This window comes from Otolemur garnettii, unplaced genomic scaffold, assembly GCF_000181295.1.
Source record: "Otolemur garnettii isolate 467f Iridium unplaced genomic scaffold, OtoGar3 scaffold00002, whole genome shotgun sequence".
In the NCBI taxonomy this organism is placed as follows: Eukaryota; Metazoa; Chordata; class Mammalia; order Primates; family Galagidae; genus Otolemur; species Otolemur garnettii.
In genome coordinates, this window is record NW_003852397.1 from 33,995,766 (window position 1) to 34,008,416 (window position 12,651).

A 12,651-nucleotide genomic window follows, 5' to 3' on the forward strand; every position below is an offset into this window, starting at 1 on the left:
GCGGGTCCGGGCTGGGGATTTGAACCCGCCACCTTAGGTGTACGTGGCTGGCGCCTCAGCCGGTTGAGCTATAGGCGCCAAGCCCTTAATATACATTTTGAAAGGCTTTAAGCTTGATCATATTTCCATTTGTTAATGAAAAACTATTCTTCCTCTATCTTTTAAGACACAAATTGATGGTTAAAATTTTCTTTTGAATACACATACACAATGGTGCATTTTGGACAAATTCTGGAAACTCCATAAAAAGTTCTATATAGTTACCATGGAACTCAGCAATTTCGTTCCTAGCTGTATAACTGAAGAGAAACAAAAACATGAGTCTACATAATAATCCATACATCAATGTTCACAGCATTATTTATAATACTATGAACATTAGTATAATACCATAACACTTTCCTAAAGAAAACCACACAAGTTTTGAGCACACTAAAATACACTGCCAGGTAAAACCACTCATGATGGATTACAGGGTTACCAGTGAAATGCTAACAGTTTAATACTCAAAGTCAGTGATTCTCAACCTTTCTAATGCAGCAGCTCTTTAATACAGTTCCTGTGGGTTGTGACCCAGAGGTTGAGAACCGCTGCTCTAAGTAATCTCAAAATATATATTTCACAGGAAAAATACTTCAAAGCTAATGAATATTCTTTTTATTCTTCATATTTATTCCTTTCATACCTTGAAGTAGTCATCTTGGGTAACAAGAGAGTTTCTCAGTCTATTCTCTGGATTAAACAGACAAGATACCACTGTCTGAATGCTTCGGTCCACAGATTTCTGAAACACAGAAGTTTTCAGTAATCTAAAAATGATTTCTCCTTTTACTCCTGTTAATAAGCTTTTTCAGGACAGTTTAATAAACATATTTCCTTACTACCAAATAATTCTGATGCAATTCATAATTCTTACAACATGTCACAGAGCATGTAGTTTTTCTAAACTATTTTAGAACTTCAGTGATAAATACTAGTTTAAAAAGCTGAATTTATTAAAACGCTAAGTAAATGCCAATGTTTTAAGAAAAAATATTCAGGAAAAAACCAGATAAAAATCAGCTGTCAAATCTGAGATTTTTTTTCACCAGGCAGTTCAGGAGTTCTCAACTTTTCCCACTGAGAAGCACCATGGATGAAGTTCACATGCTCTAATGAGAATCCTTCAGTGTTATATATAATTCCCAGCACATCAACTATTTCCAAACTCCTAAACATTTGACAAAACATATGCAAATTTGAAAGTGAGAGTACTATTGTTGTAGGAATCTGCTGTAATGATAAAAATCTCTATTTTAGTCTCTGAATAATTACTGACTCTACCACTTTTGAAAACTGCTGTCAAAGTTTTAATGTTAGAATTTCATAAAGAGTATGTTTCATATTAGTTAAGTAAATGTTTAAGAAAATGTTAAAGAAAAAGTAGATACAATTTCCTCTTTTGAAAATTAGAATTCTTGAGGAAATCTGCCCATTGCATTCTGCCAATCATATTAATACAGTATTAAAGTATGATTAATAAATGAAATTGAAAGAAAGGAAAGGACTGCTAAATCACAAAGTACATGTATATACTGAAAATTTGGGGGTGTTTGAAATTTCATCTGTAAGTTAAATGCTGAATATTAATTACACTCCATAATTTATAGTTTTCATCTTTAAATTTGGGAAAGATGCTTGTTTCTTAAAGAACCATTATTAAAATTGGGAAAACATATATATGAAATATAAATATCAATAAACAAAATTAAATGTTTGCCTTTTGTGGGCCATTTCCAGAAGATGGAGTAGCTTCATGAACTGAGCATTCATTTGGCAAAACTTCAGCTCCTGGATCAACTTCATTACAGTGGTAATTAACAGCTGTATAAGCCTACATTTAAAATAACAAAAGTGTTATTGTTGAAAGTGAAATTCAGATACATTTAAAAACCAGCTATTCTTCAAAATGGTAAGCTGATATTAAAAATTTTAATGTATGTTATGTTGACATTCAACTACATTATTTCAGAAACTTTTGTTTTAAACTCAATAGTTCAACTGTAGTAAGGTAGCCTTTTATTTTAAAATGTCTTTTAAGCTTCAACCTAATCAGAATTAGGAGGACTCTAACAAACTCTAGTAAGTAGTAAGAGTGTGTCTGAAAATTTTAACTCTTCCTTTATCCTTCAAATATCCAATCCTGTTGTTTTAGAGGCAACATTCCTTTTTGTTTTATTTCTTTTCTTATTTAACACTAACAGCAAAATATTTCTCTTCAAAAGACTTTTTATGGGAAGCAAAGCCAGAGGCAGATCTAATGCTAATTCTAACTCCTTACTAATGGTATCTTTCTTGGATTATGTTATTATGCTGTATGCAGAAAAATCACTGCTTAAGTATACATAAACTTGAGAAACACAAGCACAGTTTATCCCATGGGAGTTTGTAATTAACGAGAAAGTAATAGAACATAATACAAGGGGAAATTTAAGAATATTTATAGCCATGTATGATATGGCAAAAGGTCAGGAAATTTATAATAGTTAAATGAGAAAATAGTTTTAAATGAAGCATAGAAAGTACAGATGTAGCTAATTTACTTTACCGGAGGTATAACATAACTCCGTTGTTCTCCAGCAGGCCACTGTGGTGGCATCTTAAAAAAAAAAAAAGAAACAAATTATTTAAATATTCCTATATATTTTGAGATATGAACAAGACAATGTTGAGGTTTTCATTATGCTAACTCCTTTACTTTATTATTATCATAAAAGAAACAAAATGGAAGAAAGAAATGCTTTATGTTTTGTGTTTCTAATTATTTGAAGTTACTTTCATATAGAAGCTTCACCTTTTCCTCAGTTTTCTGGAATTGGCATTCAGGAAAACTCAAAAAATAGTAATTATTTGAATTTATTATCATAGATATGGTCTATGATAATAGTCATAGATAGTCCTATCTTTGAAAGGAAATTCATAGAATTACTATCTTATAGTAGTCAGCTAAAATAAACAGTCAGATATAATTACAATTTTGTACTCTAAGAATTGAGTAATATTTCAACCTATCTCCCTACAAAAATTTCTCAAAGTTAGCCTAGATGTTTCAGCTATTTGACAGCAAAGATGGAAGAATATTGAGTAATAATATAGATGGGGCACCAAATCTTACAAAACAGTTGTAGAGAAAAAGTCTTGCTAAGAACACTCCTGCAAAAATTTTATTCCATTATTTGAAAATAATATATAGGTCTGAATTCTGGACTAATTCCAAATTTTTTTTTAAATAGTAGGCACTCTTCACTATTTTAAATGACAAATTATTTGGGAAATACATATAAATTAATTAAAGGACTCAATAATATTCCCCTGTAAATCATTTTGTTCCCTTTTAAATTACCTGATAGTTATATACAGGCAGCTGATATCCTGTGATGACCTGAACTGGTGAACTTGGATAAGGAGGATATGCCTGACAATAAAGTTTACAGAAAGAAAGGATTAACAAGATAATTTTTTTAATTAGAAAGGAATATTATTCCCAATACAAAAAAGGAAAATTAAAAAATATTATTTTCCTACACACAATAATATGAGATTCTAAATGAATGACTAACTTTATGAAGAAAAATAATTCTCTGTCAAACATTAGCCTTTTGGGCAGAGAAGAGGAAGGGATAAATGATGAAGGGAATGACTATGCCAGCCTAAGTATACCTCATTTGTATAGTTAATCTCCACCCAGAATTTCTTTCTTATATTAGTGATAAGTTTCTATTAAGACAGATTTTAATGGGGGAGGATGGGTGGAGGGAGAGTAATTGGTGGGGTCACACCCTCAGTGCATCTTACAGGGGTACATGTGAAATTTACTAGGTATAGAATATAAATATCTTAACACAATGACTAAGCAAATGCCACGAAGGCTATGTTGACCAGTTTGATGAAAGCATTTCAGATTGTGTGTAAAACCAGCACATTGTACCCAATGATTGCATTAATGTACACAGCTATGATTTAATAAAGAAAATAAAGAGAGAGATTAGGACAAATGCAAAATAACAGCAGTCTCTCATTCATTTTTCTAGAAAATATAGTTTTCATTAAAAGACAGATTTTTATGTAAGTTTAATGAATACATAAACTATTTCTTTGTAAAAATACTTTTAGACAGTTTTGTATTCCTTTGATATCATAAAAGTAATGTATAGTAACGTACTCCTACAGACTTTATGTCTTTTTCTGTATTTCATTACTAAAAATTAAGGGCAGTATATAATTCAAAACTGGAAGACAATACAATGACTTACCTGTCTCAATACTTACTGGTTGAAAATATGTTGAAAATATTTAAGTAGCAACATACATGAAAATACCACATTAAGTAATAGCTCACAGTAAATGTTTGAAACAAGTAGGGATTTTTTTTTCTTGTCATGTTTAGAACAGGAAAAATAAGAAAAGATAATACCCAACTTTTCAGTAAATGGAAAATGTAAACATATGAGAGACACTGCAAAACTACTGTACTATTTTGTTACTTTTCTAGCAAAAAAAAAATGTTTTTTAAACTGAAGAAAGTAAAATGAACTCAAAAAAATGTCATTTATCCATAGAGATAATATCAAATACCACTTAAAATATTAAAGTAGGCTAAGACAAATTAAATGACAGGAGCTCGTAGTTTATAGATATGGTAAAAGGTATCAGCAATTTACCCCTTCCAGAACCAGAATATATCTGGAGTCAGCAATTTATCTATATGAGGAAGCATCTGAAAACTTGCAAATAAAGAATAGCTAGACATGCTAATATTAGAGAGAAATAAACTATGCAGACACACGAGGGAAGTGCTTTCAAATGCTTTAAGGAGTTGTTACACAGAAGGAAAAAAAGGAAGAGATTTGTTCTATGTGGCTACAGGAGTCAGTTCGAAGATAAACTATATAGAAACAAACTTTTAACTTATAAAAGGAGTAACATTAAGAATGAGAGATTTCTAACAAAAGCAACAGATTTCCATAACCCGAAGTATTAAAAACAGGGACTATATTACCACTTATCATGGAAATAGTAGATATAATTTCCCAGAGGGTACATGAAAGAACAGGAACATAGGCAATTCTTACCTGAACATACTGAGTTATAGGATTCATCATGGTTGGAGGCTGCATATAAGTTTCAGTGTTTGGATTACTCCAGACACTCTGAAACTGTGGTGGAGGAGGAGGATTAAAAACCAAAGGACGTGGCTGCACATGATAAGCACCTTTTTAAAAAGTAAAAAGACAACAAAGCCCATTTTTATTTCTTTGAAACTTCTTTAAACGTTAAGCAAGAACACTTTCTTTTTTTACTCACATAAATTTTGTTTCCTGATTGCAGGGCCCAGTTTCAGCTTTTTACCATGGAAATTTATCTGTGACTAAAAATAAAATAGTAATAAAACCAGAATTAATTTCAAGGTCTTTTTACTTCCAAGATTTGAGTAAAACCCCATGTTCTCTAAAGTTCTTCCTTTCATCAGAAAAACCAGTAAAAATGAGTATAATGAGATCAAAATTTGTCACCACAAAGATATTCTGTCAGTATCAAGTGAAATTTAATCAAAACTCTTTTGTCACTGGGTCTCTAACCCTTCCTGTCTCTAGTTCATGAAGGTAGGTGACCAGTAAAAATTAAGCAGGTTCTGACAAGTTAGGTAAATTACTCTAAATTGTGATTCCAAATACAAGTATTCTCTTTCTCCAAATTTTACACATGACTGAATATACTACTTTCCCATAAGATTACTTACTTCTACTATCTTCTGCACATCCACATCATTATAAAATGAAACAAATCCATAGCTAGGAAAATAGATAAATGAAGTATAAGTGCACTATACAGTACATGGTTTGGAATTTCTAGTAGTCTATGAAATAATTAAACTAAATAAAATTTAAGATATGGCAAAGAAAACAATTCACTAACAAAACTGATTAATTCACTTGGGTGAAAAGAAAGACAGAAAAAGATTTAAATATGAACATTAGGAAAATGATTAAAAGACTGGCAACAAACTTTTATCCTCTACAGGGAAGAAATTAACAAAGCAATAAACTTCATTTATGTAAGTGTTAGTTTTAAAGTCTTCCTCTTTGATACTGAATGGACAGGTGCCAGAGTTCAGATATTTTGATAATTTATAATAAATATGCATTCTACTTACCCTTTGGACACACCAGTTCGGTCCGTGATTATCTTCACTTCTTTTACTGAACCATATCTAGCAAAGAAACTTCTAATTTCGGTTTCATCCATCTATGGAAAAGAGTTGAACCTCAAGAGTAAAAATTCAACATTGAGAACTTTTAATTCTACTATAAAAGAGGTTTATAATGATATGGAAGTTTCCCCCCAAGTATCTCCAAATTACCTATAGTTTTTGATTCAGAATACATTTAGCACCTATTCGTTGAACAAAAGAATCAATTCTAAACTTTCATGAAGTGCAAAAAATCTTAAGTTAACACAGCCCAAATCCCATTATTTACAATGTATTTCAAGGCGTAAATGAGACATGATACAGTACCCTAACATCAATTCCACCAACAAAAACGGTGTTTGGCATGATTTTGCCTTCTGGTAAAACATAGCCTTGGCTGGTTGTAGATGATGAGGACTGGGTGCTAGCCTCCCTGGAGATAGTTGAGTTTGGAGTCTCAGGATTTGCAGCAGACTGTAATTCAGAAAATAGACACCATAACTAGATATACTGGCAAAAAAGAATGTAAAACGTAATTTTGTACTCAAAAGTATAAAGTATTTTATATAAATAACTTCCATTGTAAATTAGTTACCAATACAGCTTAGTTCAGGGTCAGGATTTAAAGTAACCAGAATAGACCAGCATGAAAATTTTAACTTTCTTAAATCCAGCGCTCCTCATTACCATTTCTTACACAATACTGTGGAAGAATACAGATTCTATATTTTATGAAAATACTATGTGAATTGGTAAAAAAAAAAAAATAGAAGGTTCAGATTAAAAAAATCTAAGGTTATTAACATTATCCTGGTTCTATATTGATAAAACACCTTTTTATTTTGCTGTATACATTAATAAAAAGCATGTAAATTAAAAAAAAACGAAAGAAAGCTGTGCCAAAAAGAAAACGAACTTCAAAGTTTTAAACCAATTTGTCTTGCTTCGCCTTTCTATACACCAAAATTAACATAAATTTTATAGTTTATTGCTCCCTGTGTTAGTATGCATGCTTTACTCTGGAAATGGATCATAAAACATTATTTGCTCAAATTATCACAGCTTCTATAATAAAGGGGTCATAATCCTCTTCTCTAATGATAGGTTATTCAAAGCATATTTTCAAATAACATTTTTTTCTAGAATAACACCAAATCAGTCCAACCGATAATTTTAATTTTCACAGTGAGATGATAAATGATACAATCTTTATTTTCAGATAAATTCCCATATGTGTAACTTATTTTTCTGGGTTTCTGATCAGAAGTCTGTCTTTAGACTTCTCACAGTAGACTCTAAGGTTAATGTAAAATTATTTCTAAAGTAAAACTTACACATTATAGATATTGGAGAAACAGTATGGACTAGTAAAACAAAAACTGATCTAGTCAGGAGATCTAGGTTCATGTCCCTAAGCCACTTATACTTGCCAGCTGTGTTATCTCTAGGAAAACTGCTTTGATAATGAAATGAAGAGCACATCTGTGATTTCACTGTGTAAAATGTAAAGTGATATGCCAATGTAGGTTAGTGTCCTGTTATTTGAATTTATTTCCAGTAGATTTTTTTGAAGTTTCTCCCCTGGTTTTTATCATTTTAAGTGACTGATTTTGAAGATACTTTATTAACAACTAACTGGAACTTCAGAAAGCTACTTTATGACATCACTCATTTGAAATTCATTTGTAACATGCCTACTGGTTATAAGAAATAAGTACAAAAGGCTGTATGAGGGAGAAAGCTATTACAAACATACACCTGTTTGTGAAAGAAACCAGAAACAACAACAAAAGAAACCAACTGACTTTTAAAAGGTGAGCTTAATCTTATAGAAATTAACAATGAGAAACTACAGAGTTCTTGCTTTTGTAGGCACCAAAAGTTAATGATAAATTTAAGATTCTACAAACTGTTATACTAATTAGAGATGAAATCCAAATTGTCATATCACTGATAATGAGTATTTTGCTTTTCTCTATTCATATGTGCTTACACTTGTTATTTTGGGTTTTTATTTGAATACTTACTAATTCTTTCCTTTAATTATGGTCCAGTGATATTTTGTGACAATTAAATGGAAGATAATAAAAATTATTTCTAGAGCTTTTCTTTTTGAAAATGCCTTGTAATTTTAGCTTTTTCTATCTGGGAAAATATTACTAATACACAAGCTGCGTATTAACTACTGAGAATCTGATTAGATTTCCCTTCCCTACAGACAATTTACCAATCCCCTCTCAAATAGCTTACTTAGGCTCGGCGCCTATAGCTCAACCGGCTAGGGCGCCAGCCACGTACACCTAGGGTGGTGGGTTCGAATCCCCAGCCCGGACCTGCCAAACAACAATGACGGCTGCAACCAAAAAATAGCCGGGCGTTGTGGGGCGGGCGCCTGTGGTCCCAGCTACTTGGGAGGCGGAGGCAGGAGACTCGCTTGAGCCCAGGAGTTGGAGGTTGCTGTGAGCTGTAATGCCATGGCACTCTACCCAGGGGGACAGCTTGAGGCTCTGTCTCAAAAAAAAAAAAAGCTTACTTAAAAATCCAAAACAAAATAAAATGTAGTTCTGAAATTACTGTAGACTTTTTTTTCCTTTTCAATTCCCTCTTCACTTGTAGATTAACAATGGATATGTTATTTGATAAACTAGTTATTGTATTGTCTGTCTCTGCACCATAATGTATGGATAAATTTTAATTTAGAAGTTTAATATCTCACCAAAAACAGCACCAGATTAGAAAAGGTTATAATAATGCACTGATTCTAAACCAGGGAAGATTTTGAACCCCAGAGGCATCTAACAATCCCTGTAAACACTTTTGGTTGTTACAACTGAGGTGTACTCCATGCAAAGGACAGTCTCCCACAATAAAGAATTATGTGGCCCAAAATTTGAACAGAAATGTTCAGAAATCTGTGACTGTGCCACCAAAACTGAAGAGAAAAATTATTGTTTGGGAATAACTTGATTTTAATTGTTTAGTAAAGTAAGTCTTTTCAGGATCTCAGTTTCATTGTTTGAACAATGAGTATTTAAAAAAGATACCTGATGTCTCCTCTAATTCTCACATTCTACTAACAAAAGTAAAATGATCCTTGAGACAACAGTAATTTGGTAAATAGGAATAAAGACATCAGCTATTATAGGAAGTCTTGTTTTCACTTGGATTCTATAAATTAGCTGCCTACATAATCGGGATAGTATAGATAAAATTTATCAATCACTTTAAGAGTGTAAAAACGTCTTTAAGACCATCATGCCCTAGCCCCCAGCCAGCAGGTGGCACTCAAAGCTAACAAAGTAAGCAAAGTACTTTAAGATTTGGTTAGCAGGGATTGTTTAACCACTATATGTGTGTGTGTGTGTGTGTGTGTTATATGTAATTATAAATGAAACATCCACAATCGACAATTTGTGGTTATTTGAAATTATGACCAAAAATATAAATGAATGCTTAGGATAAGTGAAAATTTGACAGTAAAGAATGTAATCTTAGCCATCAATAGCATTATTAAAAATAAATTATATTACATATAAGAAGCAATTCTTTTTTGTCATTATACCTTCAAATGAATTTTGAAAAGAGCAATGTTGGAATGGTAAATAATACAGGTGAGCCAATTCTTTTTTTTTTTTTTTTTTTTTGAGACAGAGCCTCAAGCTGTCCCCCTGGGTAGAGTGCCGTGGCATTACAGCTCACAGCAACCTCCAACTCCTGGGCTCAAGCGAGTCTCCTGCCTCCGCCTCCCAAGTAGCTGGGACCACAGGCGCCCGCCACAACGCCCGGCTATTTTTTGGTTGCAGCCGTCATTGTTGTTTTTGGCGAGTCTGGGCTGGGGATTCGAACCCGCCACCTTAGGTGTACGTGGCTGGTGCCGTAGCTGGTTGAGCTATAGGCGCCGAGCCAGGTGAGCCAATTCTCATCACTGCTATTTACAGTAATATATTCCCTGTCATATTTGGCTAACCAAGTGATCAAGATAACTAAACAGTGAAAAAACTTATCACTATTAATGTTTCTGAGATGTCAGCACCTTTGAAAACATTATTTAATAATTACTATGTCTATAGGTAAGCAAAATGAAATCTGTATAAATTAGCCCAGGAAAAAGCCTCTAATTTGTAGTTATCAAAGTTATACCCACTGCACCAGAATGGAGCTAATAACACAGCTAAAATTAAGAAAATAGAAAATACAAATTAGAATAAAAACTTCAAGCAAATCCAAGAGTAGATTCTTGAAGGGGGTGGGAGTGAAATCCAAATAATCAATCCCAGCAAAGCTGAGCAAGAGAAAAGCAAGAAAGCAAAAGTATACATCAGACATGGAAATTTATGACTAGATGATTAAAAAAACACCACATATAAACTCTAAGGGAATAAATGTAGAACTTGATGAAATGACTAACTTTCTAGAGAAATATAAATTTTTACAAAATAAGAAGAGAAAGAACACTCAAGTCCTGACTCAGTTTCACTGGGAGTTTCTTCACGGTTGTAAAGAAACACCTATGTTTTGTCATCCTGTGAATGTGTGTCTGTGTGTGTGTGAGAGAGAGAGAGAGATAGAGAGAGAGAAGGGGGCACACATATATACACACTGGTAGAAAAGGAGAAAGAAAAACTTCTTTCTTTTTTTTTGAGTCTCACTTTTGACACCCTTGGTAAGTTTTTCTGTTTTTAGTAGAGATGGGGGGGGTCAGGTCTGACTCTTGCTCAGGCTGGTCTCTGACTCCTGAGCTCAGGCAATCCACACACATCAGCTTCCCAGAGTGCCTAGGATTACAGGTGTGAGCTACCCACCCTCAAACCCTTTTAAAAAAAAAAAATTCTCAGAGTGCCCAGGCCTGTCATCCTAGCACTCTGGAAGGCCGAGGTGGGTGACTGAGTGCCTGAGCTCAGAAGTTAGAGACCAGCCCAAGCAAGAGTGAAACCCCCATCTCTACTAAAAATAGAAAAACTAGCCAGCATTGCAGTGGATGCCTATAGTCCAGCTACTCTGGAGGCTGAGGCAAGAGAATCGCTTGACCCTGAGTTTGAGGTTGCTGTGACCTAAAATATCCCAGCACTCTATGGGGTGACAAGAGGGAGACTCTGTTCCCCCCTCAAAAAAAAAGAAAAGAGAAAAAAAGAAAATTCTCATAGAAAAGAGGAAAAACTATATATATATATATATATTTTGAGACAGGAGCCTTAAGCTGTCCCCCTGGGTAGAGCGCTATGGCATCACAGCTCACAGCAACCTCCAACTCCTGGGCTCAAGCAAGTCTCCTGTGAGCGCCCGCCACAACGTCCGGCTATTTTTTGGTTGTAGCCATCATTGTTGTTTGGCCGGCCCGGGCTGGATTCGAATCTGCCACCTTGGGTGTATGTGGCTGGAGCCTTAGCCACTTGAGCCATAGGCACTGAGCCGAAAAATAATATTTTTTAATGCACTTTAACAAGCTAACTCATCTAAATAACAAAGCCTTATCAAGATGGTCTACCCCTGCCCTCAACAGAAATCCAAAATTCCAACAGTATATAAAGAACATACCATAATTAAGCACAGTTTATACTGGAAATGCACGGATGGTTCTCTAATAAGCTATGTCACTTTAATTTGTCATTAAAAAAGCATCTGATAAAATATGCATTTGTTTTTTAATTTTTAAAAATCACAAGTGAAGGATGCCACCTGTGGCTCAAGGAGTAGGGCGCTGGCTCCACATACCAGGGGTGGCAGGTTCAAGCCTGGCCCCAGCCTAAAACAGCAAAAAAATAAAAAAAACCAAGCGAAATAGAAATATCTTTTTTTCTATTGATCTAATTCCAACCTATCATCAAGTTTAAAGTGACACACTAGACATAGCCATCAAAATTAGAAACAAGGTAAGCACACCTCCTTATCACCACTATACATTTTTCCCACTATGTATGACAAATTCTAATGTTAATAGAGATTTGATGAATCAACAGGAAAAATAAAAATGTTCACCTAGGAAGGTGGACTAAAAATTTGTAAAAAAGAAACTTAAAAAGCCAGTGACCCATGATAAATTTCAGCTTCATTAATGATTAAACACTGAGGCAGGAAAATCACTTGAATCCAGGAGTTTGAGCTTGCTGCAAACTAGGCTGATGCCATAGCACTTTAGCCTGGGCAACAGACTGACACTGTCTTAAGAAAAAGAAAAAAAGTCTCTCTTTGGACAGGGTATGGAGAAAAGATCACTCTACACACCATCAGTGGGAAAATACTGGTACATGCTTTGCAAAGATTAGCTTGGAAAGATATATTTTGAAATTATTACAAAAGGGGCAAAGACCTTTCACTCAGCAATCCCACTTCTGGCAATTTATCTCAAAGAATTAATAGTACAAGTATACTAGGTTTCTGCACAAGGATATGGATGCATTATAGCATTGTTTTTTTTTTTTTAT

At 33.7% G+C, this 12,651-nt stretch overlaps 1 protein-coding gene across 1 annotated transcript in view; it reads right to left on the bottom strand.

The window, feature by feature from the left end:
- Positions 1–12,651, bottom strand: part of DAZL (deleted in azoospermia like) — a 16,537-nt gene that overhangs the window by 2,223 nt on the left and 1,663 nt on the right. The window contains exons 2-10 of the mRNA XM_023512688.1: positions 6,557–6,703; positions 6,194–6,285; positions 5,780–5,831; positions 5,344–5,407; positions 5,112–5,251; positions 3,383–3,454; positions 2,588–2,638; positions 1,760–1,873; positions 686–784 (exon numbers count right to left, since the gene is read on the bottom strand). Of these exons, the coding sequence (XP_023368456.1) occupies positions 686–784; positions 1,760–1,873; positions 2,588–2,638; positions 3,383–3,454; positions 5,112–5,251; positions 5,344–5,407; positions 5,780–5,831; positions 6,194–6,285; positions 6,557–6,703 (831 nt within the window). The remainder of the gene's footprint in view (positions 1–685; positions 785–1,759; positions 1,874–2,587; positions 2,639–3,382; positions 3,455–5,111; positions 5,252–5,343; positions 5,408–5,779; positions 5,832–6,193; positions 6,286–6,556; positions 6,704–12,651) is intronic.